Source organism: Moschus berezovskii, chromosome X (assembly GCF_049115385.1).
Source record: "Moschus berezovskii isolate FMDL1 chromosome X, NW_MosBer_1.0, whole genome shotgun sequence".
Classification (NCBI taxonomy): Eukaryota; Metazoa; Chordata; class Mammalia; order Artiodactyla; family Moschidae; genus Moschus; species Moschus berezovskii.
The window spans coordinates 47,151,075-47,165,856 of record NC_142488.1 but is presented as its reverse complement, the minus strand read 5'-3'; the positions used below and the strand labels follow the sequence as shown (position 1 = coordinate 47,165,856).

The 14,782-nt window shown below is 44.9% G+C and overlaps 1 protein-coding gene across 1 annotated transcript in view; it reads right to left on the bottom strand.

The window, feature by feature from the left end:
• MSN (moesin) overlaps positions 1 to 14,164 on the bottom strand; it is a 78,147-nt gene extending 63,983 nt beyond the window's left edge. Inside the window, exon 1 of the mRNA XM_055437776.2 lies at positions 13,952 to 14,164. Coding sequence (XP_055293751.1) covers positions 13,952 to 13,963 — 12 coding nt within the window. The 5' untranslated portion in view covers positions 13,964 to 14,164. The remainder of the gene's footprint in view (positions 1 to 13,951) is intronic.
• Between the last annotated feature and the right edge of the window lie 618 nt (positions 14,165 to 14,782).

Here is a 14,782-nt window from a genome sequence, read left to right as displayed (position 1 = left end):
AAAGAAAAAACATATGCTAAAGGTGAAAGATAAAAGAGATATGGTTTACTTGGGGAAATGATCCCACAAAGCTACAGCACAGTTAGTGTTACATGTGGGGACAAGTGGGACCTTTGTCTAGAGACAGAGCTATGATGTAGCCAGGTATCAAAAGACTCTCTATATATACCACACTGAGGGTTTTAGATTTTCTCTTATTCACATTCACTGTAGTGATATAAATACTGGAAAATGCTGGGAGTAATTTAAATGTCCACCCAAAGGGGAATGGTTAGTACATTATGACATAGTCATTGGATGAAATTTTGTAAAGGTATTAAAAATGCTCCTTTTTAAAAACTAAAGTGCATTTACCTAAGCTTCCAGTGATTTTTGTATGTACAATATGATTATACCATGGAAAACTAAGGTACATATGTGAGATGTGATGAGACATACACATAAATAATTGTTATGTTAAAATGGTGGATTTATGGAAGATGTCTCCCTCTATTTGCTAAACTCTGTCATATGCCATGTTGGGTTTTATAAAAACAGGAAGTATAAAAATAACCACTCTTCTTTTATCTGATTCCTCTTTCCTTCTCCCCATTACTCTCCTCTATCAGCTTGCCTGCTCTCCCTCACCAACAGCGTTTCTAATCTACCACCTGCAACTGGAATCCTTAACACATTGAAGGCTCCTAAGAAGGAAAGGCTGCCAGCAAGGCGGCTGCTCCAAGCAGCAAGCTCCTGCATGGGCCAGAGGCCATTCCAGCTTAAGGCTGGAGAACAATCTTCCACCCAAAAGCATTGTCCAGGTTTACCCAACTAAGCCTTCTCTGCCCTAGGAACTTGTTCCCAAAGGAAAGAAGACAGACAGAAGACTTCTATCTTGCCCTCACTTCAGAAGGTTCAGAGCAGGTGAAGAATATATTAGTGGCCAACTCCTAGGTGGCTGAGATACAGCCTGGGATCCCTGATTTACAAGTAAGCACTGTAGAAAATAGGGCTTCCCCGGCTGCTCAGTGGTAAAGAATCCACCTGCAATTCAGGAGATGAAGGAGGCATGGGTTCGATCCCTGGGTCAGGAAGATTCCCTGAAGGAGGGTACAGCAACCTACTCCAGTATTCTTGTCTGGAAAATCCCACAGACAAAGGAGCCTTACGGGCTACAGTCCATGGTTCACAAAGAGTTGGACACGACTGAAGCGACTGAGCATGCATGTACACACAGTACAAAATGTCAGTAAGGAGGAAGAAGGGTAAAAACAGATCCAGCCAAGGGTATACCATCTCCAGTGAACCTTTTATGCCTCATAAGCCCATCACTCCCTCACAGGAAATTCAGAGATCCCTCCCCTTTCATCTACAGATCTAAGACCACCAGAAGCCATATTCACAAAATGCAGGATACGCTGAAGGCTGAACACTATGCCTGTGGCAATCTCACTCACTAGAAATTTCTCCCCTTCACTGCAACCAAGACCACATCACCTAGCTCTCCTGATCCAAGGGAAACAAAGGTGTCAATGACTCAGACAGCAGAAGGGGAAGGGGAGCTTAGCAATTTAAGATGTAGCCAAAAGCAATTTCATAATCCTAAGGAGAGGGATGTTGTAGGGGAAGGGAGCACAGGAAGTCAAATTTCATTTGCATTTCAGTTTTGGTCTGTTTCTTGGTCTTCCCCTTCCCTACCGGAACAATGACCAATTCAAGGGTCTTCTACTCTTCTTGGAGTCACCAAGGACCCAAAATAGCCAGCGACTGTACTTTGCAGGCTGAACTCCAAGGCCCCACACCCATGGCTCAGTTAACAGTCATCTCTCCAAGTCAGGATATTCAAGGCAAGCTCTGTCATAGGTTGATCCAATACATTTAAGCAGAGCTCACTGAAATAGAGAGGGCTGCTTACACAATGATAGCTGGGAGCAGGGTCGGGGGGAATGACATTCCCAATACCATTCTAAAGAAGAAAAAGCAGCTTCACCAAATAGTCTTTGCTTTTTGTTCTGTTACACTCTTTCCATGAACTTCTTATCATCTTCTTAAAGACTAGGCACAAGTAACCAGAATGTCAGAAAAAGCCAATGTTCTCATTTTACAGATAGGAAAACTAAGGCCCGTAAAAGTGACTTGCCCAAGATCACACAGATTGAGACTAAAAACCATAAATTCTGATTCAGTCTGTTAGTCTTTTCAATGTACTGTTTCTACTCAAAAGCATTAAAAAAAAAAAAAAACAAAACAGACAAGTGTTTGAAGCTGTGTCAAAAGCTCAGCTCTTCTAAGCTGGGGTGAGACAGCTCAGGACTGGAGATAAGGCTAAGAATGATGTTGGACCCAGCCTACTCAGAAAAGCCAAGTGAGAAGCCTAGGTATAAAAAAGGCACATATAAAGAATTTAGCAACTGGATGGTGTGATCACTCACCTAGAGCCAGACATCCTGGAATGTGAAGTCAAGTGGGCCTTAGGAAGCATCACTACAAACAAAGCTAGTGGAGGTGATGGACTTGCAGTAAGCTATTTCAAATCCTAAAAGATGATGCTGTGAAAGTGCTGAACTGAATATGTCAGCAAATTTGGAAAACTCAACAGTGGCCACAGGACTGGAAAAGTTCAGTTTTCATTCAAATCCCACAGAAAGACAATGCCAAAGAATGTTCAAACTACCGCACAATTGCACTCATCGCACATGCTAGTAAAGTAATGCTCAAAATTCTCCAAGCCAGGCTTCAATAGTATATGAACCGTGGACTTTTAGATGTTCAGGGTTAATTAAGAACAGACAGAGGAGCCAGAGATCAAATTGCCAGCATCTGCTGGATCATCGAAAAAGCGAGAGAGTTCCAGAGAAACATCTACTTCTGCTTTACTGACTATGCCAAAGCCTTTGACTGGGTGGATCACAACAAACTGTGGAAAACTCTTAAATGGATGGGAATACGAGACCACCTGACCCACCTCTTGAGAAATCTGTATGCAGGTGAGGAAGCAACAGTTAGAACTGGACATGGAACGACAGACTGGTTCCAAACTGGGAAAGGAGTACATCAAGGCTGTATATTGTCACCCTACTTATTTAACTTATATGCAGAGTACATCATGAGAAACTCTGGGCTGAAGGAAGCACAAGCTGGAATCAAGAATGTCGGGAGAAATATCAATAACCTCAGATATGCAGATGACACCACACTTATGGCAGAAAGTGAAGAAGAACTAAAGAGCTTCTTGATGAAAGTGAAAGAGGAGAGTGAAAAAGTAGGTTTAAAGCTCAACATTCAGAAAACTAAGATCATGGCATCCAGTCCCATCACTTCATGGCAAACAGATGGGGAAACGGTGGCAGATTTTGTTTTTTTGGGCTCCAAAATCACTGCAGATGGTGGCTGCAGCCATGAAATTAAAAGACGCTTGCTCCTTGGAAGAAAAGTTATGACCAACTTAGACAGCTTATTAAAAAGCAGAGACCTTTGCCAACAAAGGTCCATCTAGTCAAAGTTATGGTTTTTCCAATAGTCATGTATGGATGTGAGAGTTGGATTATAAAGAAAGCTGAGCATCGAATAAATGATGCTTTTGAACTGTGGTGTTGGAGAAGAGTCTTGAGAGTCCCTTGGACTACAAGGAGATCCACCTGGTCCATCCTAAAGGAAATCAGTCCTGAATATTCATTGGAAGGACTGATGCTGAAGCTGAAACTCCAATACTTTGGCCACCCGATGCGAAGAACTGACTCATCTGAAAAGACCCTGACACTGGGAAAGATTGAAGGTTAGAGGAAAAGGCGACGACAGAGGATGAGATGGTTGGATGGCATCACTGACTCAATGGACATGAGTTTAAGTAAACTCCAGGAGTTGGTGATGAGCAGAGAGGCCTGGTGTGCTGCAGTCCATGGGTCGCAAAGAGTCAGACACAACTGAGCAAGTGAACTGAACTTAACTGAAAGCTGTAGCTACTCCAAAGAAGTAGTTTCAGATGCTGAGAGCCCAACCTGGCCCCACCCTACTCCCACACCCTGAGCCTTTTCAGGACATGCAAGACTACTCTTAGAATATCAGAGATCTAGGTAAGAAGCTAGAAAGAGGTGATCGAGGGGTGAGGAAGACAAGAAAAGATAAGAAAGCAATGTGGAGAAATTAGTCATTCCAGAGTTCTCTCATCTTCCTCTCTCCTTTCTCACTCATCTCCACCCTGGCCCCAACAAAGGGACCAGTTCCTGCTCTAAACAAGCTCTAAACAAGAAGAAAAGAAAAGTTTGTAGGTGGTACTATACAAACATGAGGAAGGTATTCCCTGTACCGAAGAAGAACAAGACACTAGTTGAGGTGGCAAAGGCATTTCAGGGGGGAAAATATAGCCAAATAAGGCATACTTGACTGGTAGGGAATCATCAGGAAAGATTCCAGAAGCTGACGTCGCAGGGAGGAAGTCTTTAGTCACTGGTTTCCTCTGGCAACTGGCCTAAGGCCAGGCAGCAAACTCCCAACCTTAGGAAAATGCCTGGGATATGGCAGAGAGAAAGGCAACTAAATCTAAATTTTCCCTAGGCCCTCTTCAGGTCCTGCTGGAGCACCTCTCCAATTATCAGCAAAGAGGTATAGTGTAACCCTGAAGCAAAGTGGCAAATGTTCTCACCAATTATATGCTAGATCCACCATGGCCCCGGTGCCAAGAAGAGTAAGGAACCTGAATAAAAGGGCTCTATTTCAGTTATATATTTCTGTTATTGTAGATACTTTCAAAATAAAGAAAAATTAAAAGGTAAAAATGACTTTTGCTCTCAACAAAGGAACTTCTGTGTATTAGTCAACCTCCCAGGAATATCTGCAAGTATATTTGGAGAGAAAATTAGCTCACTTAAAACCTTTGAAAATAACCAAAGGTTTGTACGGCTTAACTAATGACACCCAAATGGGCTATTACTTTGACCCCCACCCTCCAACTCCATACCAGGGATTAATCAACCCCAGTCAGAGTTTACAACAGGTTAGAACATCTTTGTATACTTATTTAACCTTCAGGCTGAGATTTCTGAAAAAAGGACAGGGAGGTGGGATGGGTAAGAGGCAGATTACACCAAGACAGTAAGATTAGGAACCTTATCTATACATACTTCACTGGAGGAAAATGAGCCTTAAACTTTCCCAGGTATTTAAGGGAGGCCAAGACTAAAGATAGGAAAGAAATGCTGACCAAGCCTGATAGGTATGCCCTATTCCCCCTCCTATCTGCCAAATAAATATCCAGGAAAAGATTTCTCAGGATTATACTTTGTTCAGTTCAGTTCAGTTCAGTCGCTCAGTCGTGTCCAACTCTCCGTGACCCCATGAATCACAGCACGCCAGGCCTCCCTGTCCATCACCAACTCCTGGAGTTCACTCAAACTCATGTCCACAGAGTCGGTGATGCCATCCAGCCATCTCATTCTCTGTCGTCCCCTTCTCCTCCCGCCCCCAACCTTTCCCAGCATCAGAGTGTTTTCCATACATACGATCAAATGTCCACACCTCAATTTTTCACTCATTAGACTCTTATTGATATCCTGGCCATACAAAATATCTATCAAATTCCCACAAAGTAGAAGGGTCACCAGGCACAGGAAGAAACTTCAACCTTTGAAGTCACCAATCACAGTAGCTACCTGGCAAAACATTACTACTAAGTTAACACAGTGGTAGGTCACCAAACCATTGGCCTAGGAACTATGTCAACACTAACCTTATACCACAACAAGCCCACTGATAGGAGCATCCAATCAGCTTCTATCATCAGGCACAGGCAAAGAGCTATTTTTCGAAAGTCACCCAAAAGATCCTTTCTCCAAACTTAAAGGCCCAGATACTACAGCTGAGTCCTCAGCAGAAAATGACACACTTTTCAATCTACCAAAATCACAACACAAGGGAATCTTCCCCTCACTTCTATCCTTTCCCAAATACCTATTTCATAGCAAAGCCACTGAGAGAATTAAAAGTTGTCTTTAGGCTGCTGACCTTAAGAGTAATCACTAAGCTCTATTCCTTGGTTTAGCTCATCTGGAAACATGAAGGAAGGAGCCACTCACATACCCACTCAGGCAACAAAGACAGCAAAATTTGTCTTAGTTAATTCACCCAAAGCTAAAAAACCCAAGGTACAGCCTCCCAGAACAGATCCCTTCAGATAGCGTTTGCCAATTGAAACAGGACGGTTTGTTGGCTCCAGATGACCCTAGGAAGAGCAACTTGGTCTATGCTTACATGTACTCTGCTGCTTCCCTTGAAACAATCAGCACATCAAGCCTTCCTTCATTTCAGGCAAACTCATTTTCAAGAGAACAGTGTGGCCTAGGGACACCTGGTTTATACCCACATATGGAAACTGTCACTGTCCCACTCAGAACAGCCACTGCCCCCAAGGGTACACACCCTTCAAAGCCGTTTATGTCCCAATAAACTCCCTTCTCAAAATCTATAGAAAATGCCATGTATACATTTTTTTCAAATTGTGTTTTAGTGAGTTCGCCCTAAATCTCCAGTTAAATAGATCTATGAAGGCAGCAACTGTATCCTCCATTCATTTACTTGTATCCCTTATAGTAAATAGTACCTAGTAACCACTCAATAAATGGTGAGAACTGAAGTTGCTTGCCTTCATTCTTACCCATCTTACCTAGCAGAGGGTTAGTTCCATAAATAATAATAACATTTGCATAGTACTGATTAGAAAGTAGCCACAGTTCTAAGCCCTTTATAGAAACTTACCCCACTTAATCCTTAAACAACCCTACCAGATAGGTATCTTCAACTTTACAGTTGAGGAAAATGAAGCACAGAAATTAAGCAACTTGCCAAAGGCTACAAAACTATTAACAGTTGGTCACAGAGGTGGGATCTGAATCCAAGCAATCTGGTTCCAGAGTTTGTGTTTTTCACCAGTACTCTATATCCCCCTTTCTATAAAGGCCTGAAAAGGCCTTTTTTTGGCTAGCTACCTTCATGGGGGTTTCCTAGGTGGTGCAGCAGTAAAGAATTTGCCTGCCAATATAGGAGATGCAAGAGATAGGGGTTTGATCCCTGGGTCAGTAAGATCTCCTGGAGTAGGAAATGGAAACCCACTCTAGTATTCTTGCATGGAAAATTCCATGGACAGAGGAGCCTGGCAGGCTACAGTCCACAGGGTCACAAAGAGCTGGACGTGACTGAGCACACACGCACCTTCATTGGGTCTGGCCTACAAAGCCTACAGATAAGTAGTGAGAGTTGAGGTCAGGAGACTCCAGTTTGTATTCAAATATTGTCACCAAAGTGGAAGAAAGTACCATAATATCTACAACTCAAGGAACATGTCAAGCTGGACCACTGAGTCAGAATAAAAAGAGGTCAGAGATCAAAATTTTAAATGGCGAAGAGAAAGCGGGGAATTTGGGTGAGGGGCAGGCAGGAAGAGGAAAAAGTCATTTTGAGGCCCCAGAAGAACTGAGTCACCCACTGACTGAAACCTGCTATAGCAGAAGCTATTTAGGGGAACTCCATTGTGGCACTGTGGCCATACTGTTAATGTAATCCCACAGAGCCAATTCTCTGGATGTCGGTGTCCCATGAGTAAAAACAGTCATCATCCTTTCAAGTCAGGCAAGTCCTGTGAGAGACCACTAACTTGGGAATCAGGAAAGTCAAGTTCTCCTTTCAATACTGTTACAAACTTCATGTGACCCTGAACAAGCTGGCTAACCTTTTCAGCTATGAATATGGAAAAGAAATAACTCTACTCAATAAAGACTCTTAGGACAGTGAAGCCTAGTCGCAAGCAGGAAAACATAGCTAGTATCCTCTCCTTACCTCCCTTCTGTGCACATATCTACTTTCTACCATGCTTCACAGTCAAAGCAAAATACTTACCTTCCCGAGAAGTGTTACAAAGAATCCCAAAAGGAAGGTCAGAGCCTGAACCATCTGGATTATCTCCATACAAAGTAACCTTTGAGATAAGCACTACATACACAGAAAGATTTGCTCTCAGGACCATTTTAACACTAGTCAAGTCACTCATCACCTGTAGCACAAAAGAAAATGCTGAGTATCTTGCATTGAGTGCCATTTAAAAGTCAGACATTCAATATTTTCCCCCTATCTGGGGTCAGACAAGTTGAATTTTAGTCCACAGCCCTATTACCAATTCATTCAAATCACTTCTCTTTCCTGGGCTTTGGTATCCCCATCTAAAATATAAACTAAATTTAAAATAAAAAGTTTCAAGGCCAGCTCATTTACTCTGTGATTCAAAACACTTCTGTGAGAAACCCAGACCACTCAGAACAATCAGCTAAAAGTGAAACAACTTAAGGCTAAGGAAGCTCTGGGTCATCCTAAGTACAGATACATTTGAAATGCTGCACCCCACAATAGCCAGCCCTCAGTGCACTGGTGGTAGACATTTTAAGAGGTTGGTTTATGCCCACCACCTCCTCACTGTCTACCAGAATATCTAACACCACACTTGAGGTTAAAGTAAACCTGAAACATAACTCAGTAGCTTCCTAGCCTCTCAGCAGAACTGGGGGTGTGGGGCAGGGCGGGAGAGAGGCAGGGAGGAGCTATGCTTCGGACAGGCAGTGAGAAGAAAAGAGGGGAAATCCATCAAGTTTTCAGTGTTTGAGGCTCCTCGGTCATCCCCAATCTTTACAATATACTCTCAGTTGGTTTCTTTCTTGTTCCCTACATAGATATAGCCCTTTCCCTCCATAGAATCAAGAAGAAATGGCCCAGAACACTCATGCCAGTGTTCAAGTCAGAAATACTAATGAGACAAACCAACTCCAATGCTAGAAGCTCTCTATTCTGAAACCAGTACCCAGGAAGAAACAACACTCCAGAGGTGTAGGGGGACAAGAAGATACCTTTTAGCAACTGCTCTTCAACTGTATTCTCAGCATAGCCTAGCACACTTCCTGGTACAAAGAAGGCACTCAAATTTTAAGGAAAGAATGCCTGAAGGAAGAAGACACAAAAATGGGAGGCCTGAGGGTTGTACCATCAAGGCTTTCAAGAACATCAGTAGGGGCTTCCCTGGTGGTTCAGGTAGTAAAGAATCTGTCTGCAATGTAGGAGACCTGGGTTCAATCCCTGGATCAGAAAGATGCCCTGGAGAAGGGAATGGCTACACACTCCAGTGTTCTTGCCTGGAGAATTCCATGGACAGATGTACTTACAAAAAGAAAATAAGATCAAGCTGAGGGAGTTACTTAATTTATGATAAATATTTCTCTATAATAAATGACAATATCCAAAGAAATGTCTCAACTTATAAAAGAACATCAGTACTAGAAGGGTCTCTAGAGTGTATCTATTACTAGTACAGTTCTCTCGTAAGTTGGAGAGACTGAGGGCCTGAAGAAAGAACTTGCATAAAGGCCCACTTCATTTGGATCACTTAACTAAGGTCAGGGAAGACATCCTTCTTACATGGAAAAAGAAGGAAAACTATCAAGTCAGTGTCACCTGCCATTTCCCAACACTCACCTTCCAAATTAATGCAGTCCTTAGCTAACCCTCCAAGTGACTGCTCCTATAACACAAATCAGAACCTGGAACTGAAAACTTTTTCAGCTCTATCAAGTATGAAATAGGAGGAAGAATGAACAGCAAAACCAGTCAATCATAATAAGACTATCTCTTTCACTTGACCAACAGACTGCACCAAAAGAAACTACCTTTATACCATTTTTCCTTTGGGGGCAGAAGACTAGAGTGGGGTATCAGGGAGCAATGTCCTGAGTTAGGAAAGATACACATGATAAACTCAGTTCTATCTTTGAAATATCATAAACAGACTGCTCCCAATCTGTAATGATGCCAATTGTCACCAGCTTAAACAGGAAAGACCCAGTCTGAGTAGTGTGGGTAGCCAGATATTCTCCCTTCTAAGGACCTTAAGTCTTGGAATTCCAGTGAGGGGGACTCCCAGAAGACACAAAGGGGCCTAGATATACTGTTGCCAGGTAACACTGTTAGAATAATTTCAGAGTAAATCTAACTGTCAACTGATCCTATCCAGAGAGAATTGGAATTGGAGTCAGAGAAATAGAACAAATGACCTCTAAATGTCCCTTCCAGCTCTATCATTCAGTACAGCAATCTCCTGAGAGGAGAAAGAAAGAGAAAAGTGAGAACACCCTTAAAACAAGCTACTGTTACAGGCAGCTAGATAATAACGAAGAGTTAGTAGACCTGTGATCCATACTCTGTCACCTACTCACAGAGCAGCCTTCCCTTCCCCAAGCCTAAGATGATAGAATATGGATTAGTTGGTACCTTTGAGGGTCCCACAAAGGCTCTCCTGCCCCACTAGCCCATCTTTGCCCAGAGAGCTATTCAAGAAAAAAGCCTAAAGGAAATCTCCAAGATGGTTTCTGCTCTACCATCTAAACTTTCACAGAGGGCTAAGTGAACTGGAGAACCAAAGAAGTGGACAGATAGATGCAGGATCCAAAGAGTCAGTCTCTCACACAACCTCCATTCCTGATCCCTTGTCCACCCCTGAAGTCTACAGGCAAGGCTGATTCAAGGGTTAAAAGACTGATATTCTGCCTTCTATTCACCAAGTACCACTTTAGTGCCACTCGAGTGGCTCAAGCAATGCCAGGAATGGCAGGAGAATAAACAGTCCACATGCCCCTGTTAAAGTTTAGCTAAATGCAGACCCTGAAGCCCTCAAATACTTTAAGGAGCTGGGCTCTTTACATCTGCTCACCTGGATGATCCCATCAATGACCATTTGATCAATCACCTTTTCCTTGACCTGTTGAGCTAGAGCTTTTAGCTTTTAGTTTTTAACTCAACAAACTGAACAGGTCTTACCAAGAATGATCCTGTAACTAAGTCACAGATTTAAATCTTAACGTCTCTACTGACTTACTGCATCATTCTAGGTCAGTCCGTCCTATTTGTGGGTCTCACTTTTGCCATGAGAACAATAAACCAAAAACTCAGGAACACCTTGAAAATTCAAAACAATCACTTTTTAGGGAATACAGAATCCCAAAGACTTTGTGATCTATGAAAAAGTTAAAGAGGATAGAGAGGGGAGAAAACTTTTTTTTTTTTACAACTGTCTTATCATCATCAAAGTATAGATGGCAGTTAATAAGCTTCTGTATTCTGGCTACTTAAAGTAGACTCAGGAAACTGGCAAGTAGAGGCACAGAAAACAAGAGTTGGTTGGGGGCAGGGATGCAGAAAGGCATGTTTTAACAGATTTAAAGGGAGCTAGGTGATGAAGGGAGAAAATGGGCTGTAAAAGTGAAACCAAGCCCGGACAGACTGTAGACATGGTTCATATGAATGAATGAATGGATTTTCCACATCTCCCTTATCTGTCATTCTCCAGAAGTAGCCTAAAGCACACTAGTGAAGTAGGCTTCCCAGATGGCTCAGTGGTAGAAGAATCTTCCTGCCAATGAGGGAGATGGAGGAGATGTGGGTTTGATCTCTGGGTTGGGAAGATCCCCTAGAGGAGGAAATGGCAACCTATTCCAGTATTCTTGCCTGAAAAATTCCATGGACAGAGGAGTCTGGCAGGCTACAGTCCATGGGGTTGCAGAGTCGGACATGACTTAGTGACCGAGTATGCACACACACACACTAGTGAAGAAGGAATGGAAAATAAGGAATTTTCTCCCTTCATGAAAGTTACTTGCTGGTATGCAGTGAACCAGAAGTGTGCCCCTGGATACCTCAACACTGGGATAAGGAATGAGCAAAGTAACAGGAGGCACCTTGTGACACTTGGAACTCTCACCAGGAGACCACACAAATGCCAACATTAGTTACTCTGCCCAAATCATCCACTTCCTTTTATCTAAGGACCAGAAAGTCCTGAAAATAAAGGTCAATTTGCTTTGAGCAAGAGAAGGCGCTAAACTTCAAGAATACTTCAGTGAGTGAGAATAGAGGGCCAAAGGGATGACCATCAAGAAGCATGGACCCCAATCTTGGTTCTGTCATCATGTGCCCTTAGGTGGTAGGTCCTTTCCTGTTAAGCCTAAATATCCTCATTAGTTGAGAGAGAGAGAGATCTACTAGATGGTGTGTGAGATCCCTTTCAGGTTAAGACTCCATGGTCTTAACAGGCATAATATACTTGTTTCTCCTAAGTTAACCTTTCTTTGAAGCGAAAACATGGAAAATTCTCCAAAGCTTCCAGTCTATCAAAATTTAGCCCTCTCCTTCCAGCATGATTCAAGTTTCAGTCAGTCTGCATAAAAATACTTTCACTACCCTAGGCCTGACCTCCAACAGCTCATACTCCAATTTCTCTCCACAACAGGAAAAAGATCACCATGCTGTCTTCTTTGCCACGTTTCACTGATATATGGTGGTTTAGATAACTTTGAAATCATTTCCAGGCCCATTAAAGTTGCATTTAAATAAGAGATATTTCAGAACTGAGGATGAGAGATGCCACATGCGTTGCAGGGCACAGTCAATTCCCAGAGATCCACACACCTCTTTAGGCAAAGACACACCTGAAGAAGAGTCAAGGAGTCAACCACAGAGATAAAACCAAAGAGAGGGTCCTGGAAGGATTTTTATAATCCTCTGTGAGGCAGAGACTGTTCCCCCACTCCCTCTTTTTCAAAACCATTCTCTCTCACTTTGTGTGTATGTGGGATGGGGGTGGGGAGTGTGTGGAAAAGCCCCATGTCATAAAACCATGAGCAATGAAAAGATGAAGATGGTGGGAGTATACACTTGTTGAAAACTTGCTGTTTCTGAAGGACAGGGTTCTGGAAAGGAAAGAATCACTTGGCAGTAAGGCTGGAACACAGCAACGTGGCAACCAAAACCCAGCACACACCCAAAGTACTGTCCCCCACCCCTTTCTTTCAGGGACCCTCAGTCCTTCCCACCACTGCTAGTCACTATCTCAGTTTTACAAGGCTCAGGCTGTCCTCAGAAGAAGGGTCCGGCAGAACTGCACAGCCTAAGCCAGTGCAAAAAGCTGCTTGGCCTAAGAGACTCAAGGCAGGGTGGTCACCCAGCCTTCCAGAGCAAGGGTAGGGCCTCAGCAGCCATTTGGCATGACTTGCACAAAAGCAAGCAGGGCTCATTATTCAGGCACATCCCTCCCCCCTCCCTCCTGGGCATCCGGCCCCCCTAGGCCCCACTCCCAGGAGGCTTCTTCGCTTCTCAAAACAGTGGGGTGGAGGCCAGATCCTAGAAGTTACCACCACTCTAGAAAGGTGTGGCCTCACAGAAGAGTCCACACCTCACAGAACCGTCTGGAGTAGACAGGAGGAAATAGCCAGTGAGTAATGGGAAAGGCAGGGATTTGGCGAGTGAAGAGAAGGAAAAAAACAGTCTTCTCAAAGTCTTCTTCCCTCCCTTCAGACTGGTGTCTAGTTAAGTGTTAGCGCTCCTGGGCAAGAGTAAGCAGCCTCGATGAGTCCGTCCACAACTCTCCTCTTCTAGTGGGAAACGTCTGAAGCTGCCTGGGGAGGCTGTGGGAAAGGTGAGTGGGGGTGCGGGATCCGCCCTGAGCAGCTCCCACCCTCCTACTTGCTTCTCAGTTCCCATGGCCCATCCTGGTCTGAGGCAGCCTGGCCCCATAAAAGCGCCAATTCCTGGACTGAGATAACTGTTTTCCTCCGGATCAGAATTCTCTCTCCTGCGCAGGGCCCATCGCGGGTAAAAAGACCTTGGGCCCTTAAAGAAACCTTCCCTACAGTGGCATTCCAGACACAAGGAACTAGAATCTGAGAAAGAGGCCGGCCCCGCCCGGCCCACACTTCTACTCCGGGACCCCTCTACACTCCAGGACGCGCCAGAGCCGGACTCCGCCCCTAGCCCTCCCTGCTCCAGGCCTCGGCCAAGGGCGCGGCTGCGCGACCCGACGCGTGGCTGGCCAAGCCCCAGGCCATCGGCGAAGCGCTACGAGGGTCAGCAAGAGCCCCCAGGGCCGGCAGCGCCGACCCCAGACACTCACCGTCTTGGGCATGGTGGCGACAAAGGCAGCAGAGTTGGCGAAGTTTGGCTGGGAGCTGTCGGACGGCGCTGAGCACGCAGTACACACGGCTGACTCCGGGGACTGGGGGCTCCGATTGGGTCTCTCTATCGTCGGGACGACTGCTCGGCTTCCTGCTAACGGGCCACGACTTCACAAACCCCACCCAGGAAAGAGCCGCCCCCGTCGCACCGCCTGCTCCTTTATGTGGCCGGGCTTCCGCGCCGCTCCCCGCCCTCGCGCCCGCCTTCTAGCCGGCCGCCAGTCTCGCCCCGCCCAGACCAGCCGTGCCCGGCCACACCAGCTACTTGGGGGCCTGGCTGGGCCTGGGCGCCTCAGTCGGGGATCCCAGCCCTCACCCGGGCCTGCTTGCCCCCTCTCCCTTCACAGACCTTGGCCCTTCGCATCCGGGCCATCCGGTCCCACCTCCCAAGTAGGGCTGGGCCCTAGGCCGCACCCTGGAAAGAGGCTTACAGCCCTGACTGCAACTTTACGCTAATGGGAGTTCACTACCTGTCAAAACGGCTCTGACTCTCCGAAAGTTCTTCCTGCGTGTATCTGAACTCTTCTGTGGTTCCGCCTATGGATCTCAACTGAGGCCACACAAATCTACTACTCTCCCAAACAACTCCTCAGAGATCTGAAGATCCCATGTCCCCCTGAAACTTCTCTTCTCTTGGCTAACCTGCCTCAACTTCTCCAACACTTCATCATCAGTTCTCTTCTGTAGAATTCTGTATCACTTTTCCCATCATAGTTTGTCCCCATCCTTGCTCAATCCTCATTTTTATCAAAAATGGGCTCCTTTTTCCT